The 18,237-nt window shown below is 43.8% G+C and overlaps 1 protein-coding gene across 12 annotated transcripts in view; it reads left to right on the top strand.

The window, feature by feature from the left end:
- Window positions 1-18,237, top strand: part of LOC139769296 (fibroblast growth factor 18) — a 131,147-nt gene that overhangs the window by 98,194 nt on the left and 14,716 nt on the right. For 9 of the 12 annotated variants that reach the window (XM_071700237.1, XM_071700229.1, XM_071700233.1 and 6 more), the window contains one exon: window positions 16,059-16,104. In XM_071700237.1, the coding sequence (XP_071556338.1) occupies window positions 16,102-16,104 (3 nt within the window). In that variant the 5' untranslated portion in view covers window positions 16,059-16,101. Of the gene's footprint in view, window positions 1-9,592; window positions 9,713-10,337; window positions 10,551-13,009; window positions 13,110-16,058; window positions 16,105-18,237 lie in introns of those variants that run through there. The other 3 variants (XM_071700235.1, XM_071700234.1, XM_071700226.1) reach the window with 3 other exon arrangements.

Genomic DNA, 18,237 nt, shown 5'->3' on the forward strand with positions numbered 1-18,237 from the left:
CACGTCGTTGTCCGCCTCACCTCTGTCCCGTTCGCCTCCCGCGAGATAATTTACAACGGGGGCGTCGCTATTGCATGTCTGATGCGCGCGTCTCTTTCTCCGTATCTTCCCGTTTTTGTTTCTCTCGGTCCTTTCCACGGCGCCGAGCCTGGTACCGGTGGCGGCGTAAGAATCCTTTGTGCAAGATGGCCGCTGAGGATATCTATGCTTTTGCGATCCCAGAATCCTTTTCCTGGTGCCTCTGGGTTCGTCCGGTTCTCCAATCGCCAAGGCAGAAAGTGGTGGCGGCGGCGGCGGTGGCGGCGGCAATGGCGACGACGGCGACGGCGGCGGTGGCTGCTGAAGAGATTGCTATTGTTTCTTTCTCGCCGAGAGCCCAGCTCGTTCGTACTTTACGAGCAGAACTCACTCACGCCGGACTGTAATGAATTACGAGCGATATCTGCGAAAGGGAGCTAAGATCGGCGAAGTGAGAAGTTTGGTAAAGTAACATACTGAAAAAGGAGGGACCACAACAATCAATGTAGAAGAAAAGAACACACATTAATCTGTAGATTTACACAGATGACATTTCCAAATATATCAAGATTATGGAATAAGATAAAATAATTAAGCTCCGGAAGAATCATGAAACGAGACTCTTATCCTAAATTCTTAATATATTTATAAATCAGTCTGTGCTTACATCATAAGCTTTGAAGAATCTTTTGTTGCTTAAAGAAGAGTAAAATCGCATTCGGGAAAGTACCGCGTAAATTAAGAGCTTGATGTATTATTCCGGGGAGGAAAGACTCGAGCGAACTTAACGAGCGTCACCGACGACGATTACCGTCTCCGCGACCGCGGATGCACAATCGCGAAGGCATGCAATTAACGTGATATCGATCCGAATCGCGTGGCGCGGCGGCGGCGGCGGCGGCGGCGGCCGTCGGGCGCGGTGCCCTCGCGTCGGCAATCTCTTTCCCAGCTCCGACTTAAAGCCCCGATCGTAACTCCAGCTTTTATCGGGAAGATTCGTTTCCGCCGGCGCGTGCAAAACAAACGGCGACGCTCGCTGGTATACGCGAAGCGCATCCGCAGCAGCCCTGGATCGCTCTCACTCCTCCAAGTCCCTCTCCGCGCGCTCCTCTACGCGTATCTACGCTTTCCGCGCTCGTAAAAGGAACGTTTATTATCGCGCGTGTCCCGCGATAAGCGTCCTGTCCAGCCGCCTGTGCTTCGTCCTGTTGTCCGAGAGCACGGACGCCGGGACAAGGAGCCTCGTTCTTGGATTTCTGAATCGTTCGTCTGTGCAGCGACGTTTCACCGAGCTTGAGTTCAAAGAACACTCTTGTAAATTATGCAAGCGCTTTATTCCCCATTCCGCTTCCCGGTAAGCAATCTCGCGAGAGAAGGCAAAATTAACATTTACACACAAGGAATAAAAAAAGAGCGACACACATCTTTTCAATTATACAATATTTCTAATAGGGTAGTTTATTATATATGTATATTTTTTTTTACATTAAATTTGTCTGGCTTGATAATAATTCTAGAAAACATATTTTCAGTCTGTTAGATCGTTAATTTTGGCCGGGTGGATGTGCGACCGTTGATAATTAATTTCTACGTTCGGCGAGATCGCATCGGCCGCACGTAGCGCCCGGCGCGTACGCGCCGGCGGATTCTAAGGTCGTACATCTTGTTCCTTCTTTTTTGGCCGGCGAACGTAGAGAGAATCGGAAAGCGAGAGGAAGAGAGGGGTAAGGGTGCCCCCGTGGTTAAGAATTGCGGGCGGTAGCCGTTCAGACGATGCAAATTCGAGACCGAAAACATTCGCGATGTATAATTCATCGCGCTGGTCCGCCTACACGCGATATTACGCGTGCTCTCGTGACAATGACACAATGTTTGCGGTTACACAGAGAACGTCGTCGCATGCGTACGTCATAATCGCGTGCAAAGTGCGACCAAAGCGCGCCTCTCGTGATGTTAAGAATGAGTTTTGAATGAAGTCTTTCGAATTGCGCGCGCGCGTCAAAAAGATTTAGTGCTGCCGAGAGAAACGAACGATTTGATATATACTTTTATAAAAATCGTTGAATAATTAAAGTGTGAAAATATACAAGTATTTCTCGTTATATCGTTTTAAAGTTTTCTATGACATTCAGTGAACTTGTAAGAAATTATATGCGTTACATCTCCATATATTTCCACAATATTACATTTTCATAAATTATTCATTGCTTTGAGATGTCATGGAATTGTCAAACATTAGGATGGAAAGTATCAAAAAAGAATGGCAAGATCTGACGAACGCTTGAGGACGGTAAATATCTAGAAAAATTGATAAAACCGCAAAAATGATATCTCTTTTTTACATTCCCTTTTCTCGTATTCTATATAATCTTATTTTGAAAGTGTACGCGTTAATTCATTGAGTGTACGGGGAAGAGTTCGGTGACAAAGCATTTCATCAAGCGAGTCGCGAACTCTAATGGCTTAAGTTTTCCCGATGCGCCGCGCGAGTATCCGAAGGAAAAGCGATGCAGGAGGAAGGGGACGGGTGAGGGGTGATTTCACCAAAAACGGGAAGAAGACCGTGCTCGCGAGGGTTCGGGAACAACGACCGAGTCGCCATCGGAATCCGGGTGCCAATCGTTGAACCTGAACAAACGGAGCAATCGGCGATACGGATCGTAAAGCCGTAAAAGCAAAAGTATCTCGACTCAACGGCTCCCGATATACGTGTAAGCACTCACGTCGACGTCGGATCGTCACCGTGGATCGCGGACGGTGCACTCTCCCACAGAGTATACGCATACAGAGGCATGCGTGTACAGCGAACGCCGGCGAGCGGAAACACGGTGCGTATGCACCACGCGGGAAGAAAAATACTTCTGCTTTCTCTCCCCTCGGCTCTTACGTATCAAACTTGCACTATAAAAACGCTTTGACGAATGGAATATCCGCTTCGCAGACGAATGTTTCGTCGGAATGTCGAGTATTTCTTTACATCTGTTTGCGCGGCGCCTGACGGATTTACCTTACGCACAATGACGCGGAAACTTATGTCGCGATTTGAAACACAGCTCCATAGTTATTTTTTTCTTCGACGTAGACAAATTTTATAGATAAGAAGCTACTGATACGTTATTTGCAATTTTTATTATCTGCAAATATATATATATAAATTTGTTAGGATACGCAACAATATATATATTTGTTTTTCATAGCTCAAGTTTAGTATTTCTTGGTTACAATTGAAATAAATAATAATATTTTCATGATTCAAGTTGTAATAACATGTCTTTTAATTGATTTAACATGTTGCGTTTAATTCGAGAAGCGAAAACAGTCGCGCGAAGTCCGCGACTGTCTGACTAGTGCGGAAGCTATCTACTTGTGTACATCCGATCGTCTGATTCTTGTCTAATTCGGAATATCCTGCAGCAAAAATTCCCGCCTGTTATCAAAACATAGATACATGTAATTGCTTTTCGCAAGTACATGTAAATTTCGGCAGATGCATGCGCGCATAAAATTTTATTTAATTACGGTTGACAGTCTTACTCGGCGACGTATTTTCGGTGACACGATATGCGGATGTTGACTATTTTGGGAATTCCATTGGGAAATGTACCTGTTTATCAGGGATTGCCCGATGATGTCGGATTCTCTTCCCCATATTTGTTGCAATTAACACGATTTCGAGGTTCCCGTTTTATGACCGAGGGAACCGGCGTCGCTTATTTCCTATGTGTAATCGCCGCGCGATTTAATGACATGCGTAGCGCCGGATATTTTAGCACTTGTTCCGGAAAGCCAAGCGCAAACAGAAATCGAAATTGACGAGTGACGGGGCGTGTGGATAAGGAAAAGGATACCCGTCCGAATGTCGGCGGGTACATACATCGGCAAGCGATTCGGCTGCTCCGGCCGTGTTCGCTTGTTAATGGCACGGGAGGATCCTGTCGAGAGATCCCGCTAAGGAGTAGCGGTGTAGAGCTTGTTGATAAAAAAGGAGCAACGGGAATATTTTCTCGTTCGCCGTCCCCGCGCACCCTTGAGCTAGTAAAGCTAATTAAGAAATAAGTCGGACCACCAACGTTGGTAGATAATTTGCATGCTGCGGTACGAAGATCGAATAACACGATACGAGGTATTACTAATAATATCGCGTAGATATTCCGGGGCTCTCTTAACATCTTGCGATGCTATCTTTTTCAAAATGATAGACGAGAATTGGCTGGAACATCACTTTCTCGGAGAAATCAGAAAAAACTTGAAAAAATACAAGTAAAAAAATAAAATAAAATCTATTGTAACGAAAACAAATAAGAGATGACCAACTAAAAAATAATCTGCCTTAATTGGAACAGAGATTTCATTTTTCGACGTTTCGTCAGAGTAAATTTTGCACATATCTAAAAATTAGTGTCAATTGCGGGATTACTGACATAAATTTTCTATCCCGCGAATTCAATCTAATTTCAACAGCTATCCAATTTGCATTAACGATTATTGTATATGGAATTATGCTGCGGCGACATGCTCGAAACGGGAGGGGCCAAAGTTATCGCCAATACCATCCGTGGCATCAAAGTTATTCCGCCACGGCAGACCACCTGATCGCGGTTAGATGATTGTCCGTGAGTATCGGGGCCAATTAGCAGCGGTCCATACCGCCGATTGGATACCACGTTTCCCCGCTGACTGTATTCCCGATTGGATATCACTCGGCCATGACAAAGTCCCTCCTGCAAGCGGAGAAATAGCCGCGGTACGTCCGCCTCGGACTGGTTCTACTCTGAAAGCAGGAAAGGTCTCCCCCTTCTCTCGCTCTCTTTCTCTCTCCGACTCGCTCTCCCGCCCGTGTCTCTTTCTTTCTCTTCGGGCTCGCCGACTATCGTCCAGTCGGTGCAAATCACTCACTAATTACATCTAAAATGACTTACACATGTGAGGCGGCCGACGGGAGCTATAGAAAGTAGGAGGAGACCTTCGCATCGACACGCCGCATCGACATTGCGAACACACACGCGGCTAATGGCGCTTGTGCGATTATGCATATTGACGGCCGGTTTCCCGTCCCCGATACGGCGATTGATTTCATCGCTAATTGTATCCAACCGTGTTGCTCGTTATCGGGAAAGGTGCCCCTCTTGCACCGTTTGTCTTGGCTGCCGTGAGTTACGCAGCTACAAATGGCGCGCGAGCACGGCGTTTATAGCGACGTTTTAATTAGGTCGGTTAATAACGCTCGAAAGTGGGTCGTTCATGAAGACAATAAGTGTATCGCGAATTTGAAGATTACCGGCACGGCGCGCGCTTCTCGAGCAGCCTCTCTCAGCCGAGTACACCGAGTTATTAAACTGGAGCGATTCCGGTCGGTCATTTCACGGCGGCTTAAAATCGCTTCTCAACTCGATATCTCCGGACTACCTCTCGTCTGCACGGGCCGCCAGGAAGCCCTACGAGTGCTCTTTTTTTCGCGCGAATCGATAAGCCCCTATTAACGGTGTAATTATCTGCCTCGCGTAATTAGAAGTAAATTAACTTTCTATCGTTTAAAGCGTTTAAAGAGGATATAAAAGATTATCGCAACGTAAATGAAGTACTTAGCGATCGAGGCGTCAACATATCTCTGACACATCTGCTCATATTTTGTATCTCTCCTACAGAAAAAGAATGTGATTATTGAATTAGCACTAAATTTTCGCTACCATAATAACATGTTGTTTCCTTTTTAATTTGATGGATACTGTTTTTATTTTTAATCATATTTCTATAAACAAAATTTTTAAATAGATAGTTATTAAAAACATTTTAATTGTTTTAACGTATATTTGCAACTTCTTAGCTTGTTGCGTATCTATTGACTTAGTCGTAGAGATGATACTCTGTTAAGAAGATCGCTAACAAACATGACGTTGCTCACCATCGGCGAAGTCTGAGGACATTCTTGATAAAAATTCGATATCGTATCCCTTTTCTGGGGTAAGTAAACATTCGATTGTTCGGTGTTGATCGCGAGAACGACGTCGAGCGTAGATATCGCGACGGTTGTACGTTAAGACATTGACGTAACACGTTTATTTCGGGCCCGCGCCACTCAAGCGATTCCACGAAATTCCCGCGAACGATTACACGGATTCCATCGATGACTTCGCGAGTCTTATCTTACGTACTCCCACGCAGTCGTTATCAGCTATTTCGAGGTATTGCATTCGTGTCGAGAATATTTTTCCCCCGCGCGCAAACGACCGCGATACTTGAAGTCAATTATGACTGTAGAGCGTAATTGCACCACACGATGCATAATTATTTGCCTAACTAAAGTTTTACACGATAAATAAATATCGCGAAGGTAATTGTCTTTTGCTGCGTTTATTCTGCGTCTATTCTTCTCTACACCTCTTTAATCTCTCTCGGGCATTTATATTATTTAATAAGGTTTTAATTTGAAGATAGATTCCTAATGGCTTCTTTTATGTTCGTAAGTATAGTTCGAGTGATTTTTCGCGCTTTTTCAATCTGCTCCTTGCTATATACGTATATCTCGGGTCATTCAGAGTTCGTCTGATCAAAAGCGAAATTAAATTCTCTTCGACCATTGGCCAGCTCTCATTAAATGCGGATCGTAAAATTTCCGCGGACGTTTCATCAGCAACTTGATTTAAATCTTCCTCCTTGAGAGCATTTTTCCGTCCTCATGGACGTCGACGGCACGGCACGGCACGGCATTGGCTTATCCCCGACGCGAACGACCGACTAAATATAAATTTAATCGGTGGATCGTTGCCCGAATCGATCGAACGCGGCGAACTGCTGTTCCCCGGTGACTCGGGTTGCTGGGAGAGTGCCCTAAAAGTGCGCCTTCGCTGTTGTCTGGATTCGCGTCGACTAACCAAGTTTCGTATGACTAACCTCCGCTGACTCATCCTCGTTCGGTGCCGCGCGCGAACGGAGGAAGATCCGTCGCAGACGTATATTTTGGCAGGACCATTTTCTCCCGACGTCATTGTACAATACACTCTCATCTCGATAATCCGATATTTACCGAATACGTCTTTATTCATCTGTGATTTTTCGTCCGGACCGTAACGACCTGGGTCTTTCGATCGGAATCACTCGGCGATCTCGGCGTCGTAAGCGATCCTTGATCCGTGGGGACGATACTTTCCCGACGGTAGTAGCGAATAATAGCCCCCCCTCGGTCAGCTGGTAACGGTAAAAAAATGGAAAGCCAGGGAGAGCAGTCGTTTTTCTCGAATCGTCAGAGCGTGCGCCTCTGATAGCGCCGGGGTTCCGAGAAAAGAAGCAGAGAGAGAGAGAGAGAGAGAGAGAGAGAGAGAGAGAGAGAGAGAGAGAGAGACGCGAAGAAGAGAAGAAATAGTGAGAGTTAAGTGATGGTGGGTGGGCGAGATGGTTATTTAAATGCCCATAGGAACCATTAGAGATTACGGTCCAACAACAAACCGCCGACGTGGTTGAGCCAAGTCGAACGGCGATATGTTGCTTTTCGAAACAAAAACTTTCCATAGCCCTCATACTTTTTCTTTCCCCCCGTACCTTTTCCCCGCGATGGCACACACACGCGGTTTCGAATGCTTCTGCGTGAAATGCATTTGCGGATTGCGCACTAACGGCCTGCAAATGCGTATAGCACGCGTCAGCATATCCTTGACCGTCTCTGTTTAAAAATACGCGACCGGATTATGGCAATTATGTCTAATATGTTTAATATGATATAGACGTGCGTTCACTTATATAGTTGCGTCTTCATCGTCGTTCTCATGGCATGGCGGGATGAATTCGTAGATGAATCATATATATTCTCAGTAATATGATAACCAGCGACTCGATATGATATGCGCAACATTCTCTAGTTTTTGCAATCAACACCGAGTCACACAGCCGTGTATAAAATTAAGATGTAAATTGTATCTCGCACTTACGTCACTCGTGTTATAATTAGATTTTTTACATTTTTTCTCATGTCTCTATCATTTTAATTATATCTCATAAGATAACTCGTAATAATAGGTTAATAGCTTGTATTAAATCTCCATCTGGGTCGATCATATTAAAACGGGATTAGTTCAAAATTATATATAATTTTATTACAATCATTGAAAATTGAAAATAAAGTTACCTCAATAAAGTTAGTGACACCGAAAATAAATTCAAGTTTCGAAATATCGTTGCACCTGAAACTTTCTCAATAATACTTCGCGTGATTTACGCTGAAATACATTTTCGATTATCGCGATCACCCACATCGCCACATCGAGTCGTCGAACACGAAAGTATGTGCGACGATACACATAGCGGCTCTTCTTTTGAGAGATATCGACGCGTTCCCAGACGTCGGTCACAACGAGCGCGATACGTCGAGGAGGGCACGTTGGGTTATCGGCGACGAAATGAATTCCTAAAACTCAATTAACCGTGGCCTCTTTAACGGCCTCGGCTTAACGAACGAGACGAAACGGGTAATGAATGGTCGGTGCAGGATACGTCGGCTTTCCGATCGGGCCGAGCTATCCGTGGATACGTTCATCCGAAACCGATACCCGCCCTAAGAGCATCGAATGATCCAACCCTTTTAAGTAGGTCTAAGTAAAACGCTAGGAATGCAAGGGATAGCTCGATGGTACTTCATCGGCGAGGTACAAGATCAGTTTCAACGGTGACTCATCGTGGAGTTCGTGGACAGCACCGTTTCAACGTCAATTCGTTTCACAAGTGTAAGAGAGTGTTTACGAGTGTATAAACGAGTGTCACTCGAATATCAGTTTAAAATAGTTAAAAATTAAAGTAATCATTAAAGTAATAATAAAACACTCTGAACATATTGACATTAAAAACTCAAAAAACAATCTTTTCTTTGGTTTCTTCTACCCCTATTTTATATATAATTCTTTTAAATTTGGTTGATTAGAGCCAACTTTATACGCAATCAAAGGTTCATATACGAATTTACGAAAACAAAGCTTCCTCTATGAGGAAGCAAAAGATTATCGTAAATTCAGTACTAATGTTCTGAATTTGCAATAATAAATTATTTATGTTTTAACAGCAATAATTACAGAGAGAACGATTACCTACAAAATATTACACACTGTTACACACTTGAAATGTGGTTTTATATTTTGTTCAGGATATATTTTTAAGATTAATGAAAATAAAATTATTTTTATTATAAAATGCAGTACCATATTGCGAATAAAAATTGAATCATTATTCTAATCGTTTAATACATAATTCCCTGCTTACGCATGATTCTCGAGAATCAACAAATCACCGTGGACGGTTTTTCTTTCACAACGATGATATTCGCCCATCTACCCCTCGCTCTCATCCCGCCACTTTGTAGCCGTTTTTTCTTCGCGGGGGCGAGGAAGGGGAGAATGACGAGGAGCGTGTCAGAATGAATGTGACGCCGGCGGAACGTCGCGGCTTCCGAGCAAAAACTACGTCGCGTACTCCTCTCGCGTGGCTCCTCTTCTTGTTTGCGCTTTCGTCTCTCCTTCCTTATATTCATCTTCTCTCTCCTTTCTCTCTTCCCCGTCCGCGTCCCCGGCCGTGGTACACTTGACGCACGACAGTTCTCTACGTAGCGTTACAGGACGCGTTTAGTCGCTCGTCGTCTCCTTATCCGTTCTCCATAAACGCACGACGTCGACGGCTATCTACCACTTCACGTGGCACCAGCCTGGAGACACGAGTGAGTGTGCTCGTGCTGGTAGGAGGAAAAAGTCAGGCTCGATCAACGAGATAGTTTGCGCGCCGTATCCTACGCTGGCATAGTTCCGACCACAGGACGGTCCGTGTTGTTTTGACTCTGTCAAGTGACGTGTCTCCGCGTCTGATCTTTTACACGCAGATTGTAACCAATCGTGGCCACCGTAATGGATCTATTATTACTACGAGAGTAGTAGCTCTCTAGCATATGCTACGTTAAATATACATATTTTATGATTCTAGTCTGCGTGCTAATTATATTCGAGTGTTTGTGGCTCGAAGTGCGAAGATATATTTTCGCATAAAGTGAAAATGACAAAAGCAACTGTTTACGTTAATTTTTTGTACTGTTAGTAATTATTAGTACTATTAGCAAAAAATATTATCAATTTGATCAATCATGATAATTGATTGCACAGCAGGCGTGTTTTATACATTAATCATGATATTAATTAGCATAATTTACGTATCAGTTGCATTCCAGTTATGATAACTGATACGTGAACACTTGGAAGTTAAACTAGAATCAATTAGATTTTCCTCGGAAAAATGAAATATTTCGAGTAATAATCTGATGCACGTGTAATAGAATATTATTCATGTCGTAGAAAGCGTCGCGATGACAAATTCGATGATGGTCCGTGTAATCTCCTGGAATTCGGAAGTAGCCACATGAAGTAAGCGGATTAACAGATATTCTTCATGGAAATGGTGCGAATGACACATACTTAAATTCGGCAAAAAAGCCAAATTTAAAATGTATAGTCGCGACAATTCCCGACTAGTCACCGGTCTTGGTCATTAGCGAAGCGCGCACATGGGTGAGTTCAAATTTAATTTTGTATACGAAATTTACAATGTACTTCAGATTAGATGTCAAAATTGTAAAAATTTTGATATTACATTGATATCATTGTTATAATTTGGAAACCTAAATTTTCTCTATGCGTGCATATATAAAAAACAAACATGAATATTTTTTATTTATATTAATATGATTCGGGAATAATCAGAAGGAAGTAAATTGATAAGATTTTTCTGAGTTGAAGGAGATTAGCCTTTTATGGTGAATGCGATAAGACGCTTCTTTATTGACATAAAATTTACGCTGAGGGATATTTGTCTCGCAGTCCTATTTTTAAGTTTTGTAATCTACTAACGACTCACTCTAACTTCAAAATCTCTCTTGGGACAAATAAGACAACTTATAATTATATTTCGCAACATCTCTGTCTATCCCAACTTTATGAAGCGTTTAGCGAAATTGTAAAATTCTTTCAATCAATTATCTCACGCATGATTATTACGGAGCAAATTTTTTTAGAAACGCGCCATTTTTTACGCGTATTAATCAAGAAAGAAAAAAATCGTTGATCTGCAGATGTGCCAAGGCCCAAGAATATGTGATTGCGGTTTACTATGATTGTGTATTGCGTCCGCTGCGCGATTAGGCCCGGTCAGTTAGCGGTCGAATTTACTGGTTCTAAATCAAATCGTGACCCGCGTTACGGGTTGATCTTGATCGCGACGCTGGGCGATGCGACGCATTGCCGCCACGATTGGTCACGACAATTTGCCGTGGCCGTCTGGGAATCCATTGACACGCGTGATTTGTCGCAATTTGCCACGGCAATGTAGGAAACATTTCGGGGCCGGCTTTTGTAACGCGACGCCAGGTGACTTCTTCCTTTCGGGGCGTTCGCGTAGATCGGCTCGTGCTGCATAGGCACTACAAAGGTAGTAAATCTCGTGGTTATCCTCAATGGAGACGTCGTCGTTTATCTGCCTTCTCGCCATAACGTTGGAAGGTCTATTGGAACGGTTTACTGAAAGGCTATTTTCAGCCTTTCAATAAGTAACGCCGCGATATAAAAGTTGATATTTTTATAATAGAACGTTAATATCAAATATATTAAATGACGTAAACTCGTCGAGATAGTTTTCCGATTTAAAAGAAAATTGCGTTATCCGAATTTATACGGTTAACACGTATAATCTCGTAACTTTGTTATGTCTATACCAATATACATTGCAGCGTGGAACGATATGCCAAACGCGTCGCTCGATAGCAATTCATTTAGTTGACGACACAAACAAGTTCGGATGTACGCGCCGGGCAGTTTCGTGGACGACGACCTAGGTGATCGATTAGGTCGCTCATTAAATGACGCTGACAACGAGCACGATCATCCTTCGGCATGACTCCTCGGGATGTCGGGGGCCAGGGTGTGTAGACATGCGACGAAATCCGTGTACGCCGCTTAGGCGACACAGGCGGTGTCCAGCTGAGAGTCATCGGCGTCGGGTCGGTAGTCGCGTTTTTCATCGTCGTGTCGGAGCCTATTCAAGTGTTGGCAGTTTTTCACGCGGCAGGCGACAAATATCCCCACCAAAATCCCCCTTTGGATGAGTCCTCACGTGGTCCGGGATGTCATGCCGGGTCGCATCCTCGCCGGCAACATTCACCGTGCCGATCCCGTCTCGGTGACTTACCGAGTCGCGTGTACCAAGTGATCTATCGAATATACGATCGCGATCGAGCGCGAGTGTTTCGAAAAGGTCGTTCCGGAGAAGAGAAGTGATTTCGCGCATCAACGACTCCACTGCTGCACTGTCGTGCGAGGTGATTTAATTACCATTCGCGGTTTGTGCGGGCAGTTTGACGTCCTGTCAACAGTGGATCGATGTTATATCGTTAAAGTTTGGTATTTCTATCGAAAGATTTAATGACAATGCGAATGACGCGTTCACTAGGTTTTAACAACGCCTAACTGATAGAGTGATAGGTCGGTTTACCGGGGAACCACCGTTCTCGTGACTGAAAGGACTTTGCGTGTTACGTCAGCGTTACGATTAATGTAGATATCACGGCGTAATCCAGGTTAAACCTCTACTCGAAAGCTCACGGACTGTGGCTTTGATGGGTGTGCGACGGGAATTCATCGCCTGCACCTAACGCCGAAAAGGTATATAGGCTCGGTCGTGGGCTTTTCCCGCGGAGTTAATCTCGCGCGACTGCGAGTGCGACTGACGCGTCGTGACGACGTAATCGGCACACGGTTTACTTCGCTGAATTCCAACGACGATGTAACGCAGTGGTCGGCGTCACGCTGATTTCGAAATTGGACTAGTCGATCGGGACAGAAGTGCAATCGAACCGAACCCGAACCGAACCGCGCCGAAGTGTCATCGACCTGTCAAATGTGTCCCGTCGCAGATCGTGCGTTATCCTATAACGGAAACCGCGAGAATTCGCGGCGAAACGACATGCTTGAGTCGTTATTGCGGCTAGCTGGTCGTAATTCGTACGATTTACAATGCATGGACTGAGATGACACACCGAGGCGGAGACTCGCAGCTATGTCTACGGCGATCGTTGGGTGAGTTACGGCGATTTCATCGCCACGTTGACATGTCTCTCGCGTCGTCCTCTGGGGACATCCTTCGGATTCCAATCTACGGCCGATGAATCGGTAACGAAGAGGGACCCAGGGACATCGTTACTTTTATCGCCCGATCGTAATCCTTTTCATTGTCACTGCCTCGTGATAAAACTTGGAGAAACTCTAGAATTTTTAGGATCGATCTCTCTCATGAAATCGCATGTGCTTATCATTTATTATATACTTTCCTCGAAAGAAAACGATGAGAAAGCGTGTGCGCTCGCGTACCTCTTCGGTGACTTCAGTATTCTTTTTTTACACTCGGTTATTAACGTATATCGGTGCAAGACGCAAGTAACGAGCATTAACTGGATGCTGCGTCACGAAGTGCGCCAGTACGACGCGTGACGCGCGCATGCCGATCTTGCGTGTCGGAATTTGTCACGGTCGGATTTCACGACGTCCCGGAATTTCGCGACTCTTCGGAATTCCGTGACGTGGCCACGTGTGTAGTACCGCCAACCGCGCCAGAGTCCAACTCGGCGCCGCGTGTGTACGCATGCATCCAGCCTCCGTGGTACCACGCTATCGGTATTGATACGCGTGACAAGTCTCTCTTCCTCCTTTCTCACCATTGAGTAAAAATTACATCGATTTATTATTCAAATCTCTTTTAATAAATCTATAAATTTTAGATAATATCGAAATAAATAAAAGTGACGATTACGAATTATTGACGTATAAAATGATTCGCACGGTAAGCCAAGAATATCATTCGATGCTCGTGATTAACGCGAGATAGTCTAGGCTGGAATTCTTCGTCCTCGGCACTCTTTCCGTCCTGATGACACGCGAAACATCTCACGGACATCTCGCTCGGACATTTTTCCTCCTTACGTAAGACGTCCCGGGAGATCCGAATGTTAATATATCCCCGCGCCTTTCGACGCCGCACGCCGGCGCGCGGCGATTACCTTCATCGCGGTACACCGGCGTGTATTATCGCATCCGAGGTGATCCACGGCTCTTAATGAAACGGCTAGCAAGAGGTTGTCAGCGGGACGTCGTTGTGACTAAGTTTGCAATTATGTAAACCGGCATCCCGGCGCGAGTGGGATACTCGTACACCTTGGTTTAGAGGCGGTGGTCTTCGTTGATGTGAAAATTGAAAAATTGATATTGACGCTGCTGACGTAAATTAGATACTTCGGTATGTGACACGATACGTTCTACAAGTGGCTCTCAGTGTAGAAGAAGCGAGAGTGTCCGCCGCGCCGGATGGCGATAGATCAAACGTGATCTATTTATATAGATTCTTTCTCGTGTATAATACATAGATTTTTTTATAATATTACAAGTATTATTATTTTTATCTTTATTTTTAAAGAAAGAGCTTTTTCAAAGCATAACTATAATTGTTATATTGAACAGAGTAGACGATAATTCGCAATGATGTTAATCACGGTACGTGATTAGACTTCTTTCTCCTTAATTTTCTATTCCGTAGGCCTGTCTTTTAGACTTTTTTTTAGAGGCGTTTTATACAAAAGAATCTGTTAGTTTAATGAAGTATGAATCATTTATTCATATCCAGCAGCAATACCGAATCCAGTTGTGCATCGAGTCGCCGCGCCGCTCTGCCGCAGTCGCGCCAATGCAATTAAACCTCGAAACCCGAGTCGATTGCGTATACACCGTACCGCACTCCGCGTTACAACTCGATGTATATCGCGCAAGGAGTATGATGAATGCACGGCAGAAAGTCGTGGCGAAATCTGTATCGTCAACTGAAACTTATGTCTTCCAGTCACAAATTTTCTATGTGAACGGAGATAATTTCTACGTGCGGGGATCGCACATGCATTGTCCGATTAATTAGATCCGATTGGCGTTTAATCGCAATTCTTATAAGGGGTTGCGTCACGAAAGAGGGGAAGACTGAAGATAACGATGAAAACCTGATAGTTGAGAGATGAAGGACGCCGTGCTCATTCGCGAGGACGCGCGTTCGACAGAGACAAAGCGAATGTTTTAAGTGGATTGGGGCCGCCCAAGCGGCATTCCACACGGTACACCGAGTGCATTGAGAGACGAGGTAGGCGGGATGAGGCGAAAGAAAGGCACGTTTGGTCCACCCCGCGGTACCACGGGCGAGCCAATAACCCAGTCGAATTAAAGCGAACGAGTAGCGAAAGTTCGTACCGGCGCGGCGTGGCCGCGGCCGCGGCCGCTGTTTCACCTGTGTTCTGTAACACGAGATGCATTTGCATTGCGCAACTGCTTGCGGCGGCTCGCCGCATGTAGCTCGTATGTAACTGGGTTATCATTTACAACCTGCGGCGCGGCGCGCCGCGCCGCGTCACTATTCTACGATTCTCCAATGCACCTTTCCCACACACGCGTTAGTAATATCGTTGATTTTACGTGAGATCTCATTCGCGTCACTTCTTCGCAGGCTGAAAACGATATTTCTGTGCCTTTAGGGATAATCACTATAATCAGTATTAATTATTCACATTTTTTAATCTTGTTTTAAAGTTTGGACAATGTTGTTGATGTCGTTTAATTATAGAGTTTACGAAAAGCGCAATTATTATCATTTATTCTTAAAAATATTTATAAAATTTTTACAGCCATATAATTTAAGGTTAAGAGGCATATGATTTATGTGGACTTAGTGTAATCTATTTGTGACATCTTTTTAGTCCTAATTACCCCGTGCACAGTTTCGCTTATCAGTTACAACTTATCAAATGCACCTTGTATTTTCAATTTGTGCGATTGGGAGTAATGACTGCGCGAGCTTACTATATAATCACACGAAATTTATTTGCATACATGATTGCTTAGAATCGCCGCAAATTGGATGAAACGGACTTATTGCATATTCCATTCGCGATCCCGATCGGTACTTTTAACTAACGGGTATATTTTTGTTGTTTCCAGGTTACCACAGCTTGCCGTTTTAGCGAAGATTTTGTGCCTCCTGATGGTGAGTATTTTCACACATAATCTTTTTAGAACATTTATAGAAATTGTAGTCTCACTCTTTCGTGCTACAAATACATGCATCTTTTCGTAATAAGTAGAGAAGTAAGTTAGAGAAAGTTATCAGAGAAAATGAGTGGCTACGATATATGTGTCATAGTTAATTAGTAATATCGCCTTGTTTCGTAATCCATGAAGAATTTAAAATATTTATATTATTAAGATTATCGAGGAATCAAATATAAAAGTACGGAAAACTCAATACTGGCGCTTTTATCGCGCTACGATCGGTTTGTAATCTTATCTATTCGAACGCGACCGACATTTGTAGCACGAGCCAATTGCATAAAGGTAATCTGATGATCAGTCGGCCTAGTTTCGCGGACGGTAACGAGCGGCATAGAGTTCGTATTATACCGAGCCGCAGTTCCGCTGAAGCCGCAAAATCGCCTACTTCCGAGCTCGCGAATGTATGTAAAGATATACGGCGAGGATGACTGGGTCAGATCTGAGATATTCCCTGCACGGGGAGGTCGGGACCCGGGAGGATCGCGTGCTGAAACTCGTGCCAAGAATCAAGTAAATCGGCGATTACGCCGGCACGCACCTTACCTGCCATAGATTAATGATCGGCGCTTCCACTCCTACGCGTTTACAGGCACTGACAATTTATATGGCCGAGAGCGGCGGCTGCCGGCTTTGAACTCATCTTAACTCATTGCGGCGTACGTTCAATTTCCCGCTGTGGGCGCCGCGAAGCGCTATAAGTTTTGACGTCGCTTGAATTTTTTTAAGTACCTACGACGGCGTTCATTACGGAACCGTTAGCTTGCCATTGCGTTTTGATTAAATGCGTGCATGATATATCGAGTTGTTCTTTCTCCTTTGATTCTCTCATTTCTAAACTGTCTATATGTTACAATATATACTTGAACGTATACTTTAACATACTTTAACTTATCAATTTTTAGTTTATTAAATTGTTAATAAATAAACTGGTTAGCCACATTTGGATATTAATGCACTAAAAGTAATTTATTCGATTATTGATTAGTAAAAAACCTAGATTGTTAAATTATGATAATCTCGATTTGATAACAAAATAATTTTCGTCACTGACAAAATGTTTTTTAAACTTAAATATCATACAATATGAATCATTGAGTATATCGTAGAGATTGGGCTCGCATGGCACTCGTCATTTATTACGCTTTCGAAATTGATGAAGATCTATGCTCGACTTCCCAAGATGATAAGGACAATTCGCGCGACAGTCTCATCGAGCGGAGACTCGAATCGTATTTAAATGAGATTTATGTATCCTCGATACCGGTCTTGAGCGGTGCAGTAAACGGTTCGCTGGTCCAATAAATAATTAAATAGATGGTCGGCTTAATCGCGAGCGATAAATTTAGACGTCGCCGGTTGGAGTAACCGCATGTGGCAAATCGCGACGAGCGTATCCCGAGGCTATCGCCTTGACGATACGTTTGTTAGGTGAGAATTTAATGAACAGCCAATATAAAACTGCGAGGAGCTATTTGTGCTGACAATTGTCATCATTCGCTCGCTCGTTTCCTTATTGTTTGAAAGTCCTGCCGATTAAATGATAATGCGAATATCATGGTGATGATGCGGAATCAATTAGCGTGTCGAATTTTTATACGCGGCGCGTCGCGGACAAGCGCGATTATACTGCATACATTTTCAACACAGAATTCAATATAGAATTTGTTGCGTGCGACAACGTCATAAACAATTTCTGCGAAAGTATATATGATCTACTTAACTTTGTATGTTAAACTATAGAGAAGCTATCAACGGTGCTACCAACTCTATTCGTCTCTTGGGCTATATACGTAAATACGATCTACCATCTCACGTATTAAAAGGCTCGTGTTACAGAATCAGGGAACTGCAATAAAATCCTGCAATGCGAATTTAATTGCTCTTCCCGTTCGCACATATTACTGTTCGTCGCTGTATGTACGTTCACTATCACGGCGGTGTTATACCACAGCGGGATTTCCTTGTGATAAATTCTAAAGTAAACGTGTATAGCATTGATTCTGACGCGTAATGCGCGAAAAATGCGTGAGCATCAAGAGTAATCAATTTATAGAAATATTGACATTTA

This window comes from Temnothorax nylanderi, unplaced genomic scaffold (assembly GCF_030848795.1).
Source record: "Temnothorax nylanderi isolate EJ_2023f unplaced genomic scaffold, tnyl_v1.0 TNYL_tig0021_pilon, whole genome shotgun sequence".
Lineage (NCBI taxonomy): Eukaryota > Metazoa > Arthropoda > Insecta > Hymenoptera > Formicidae > Temnothorax > Temnothorax nylanderi.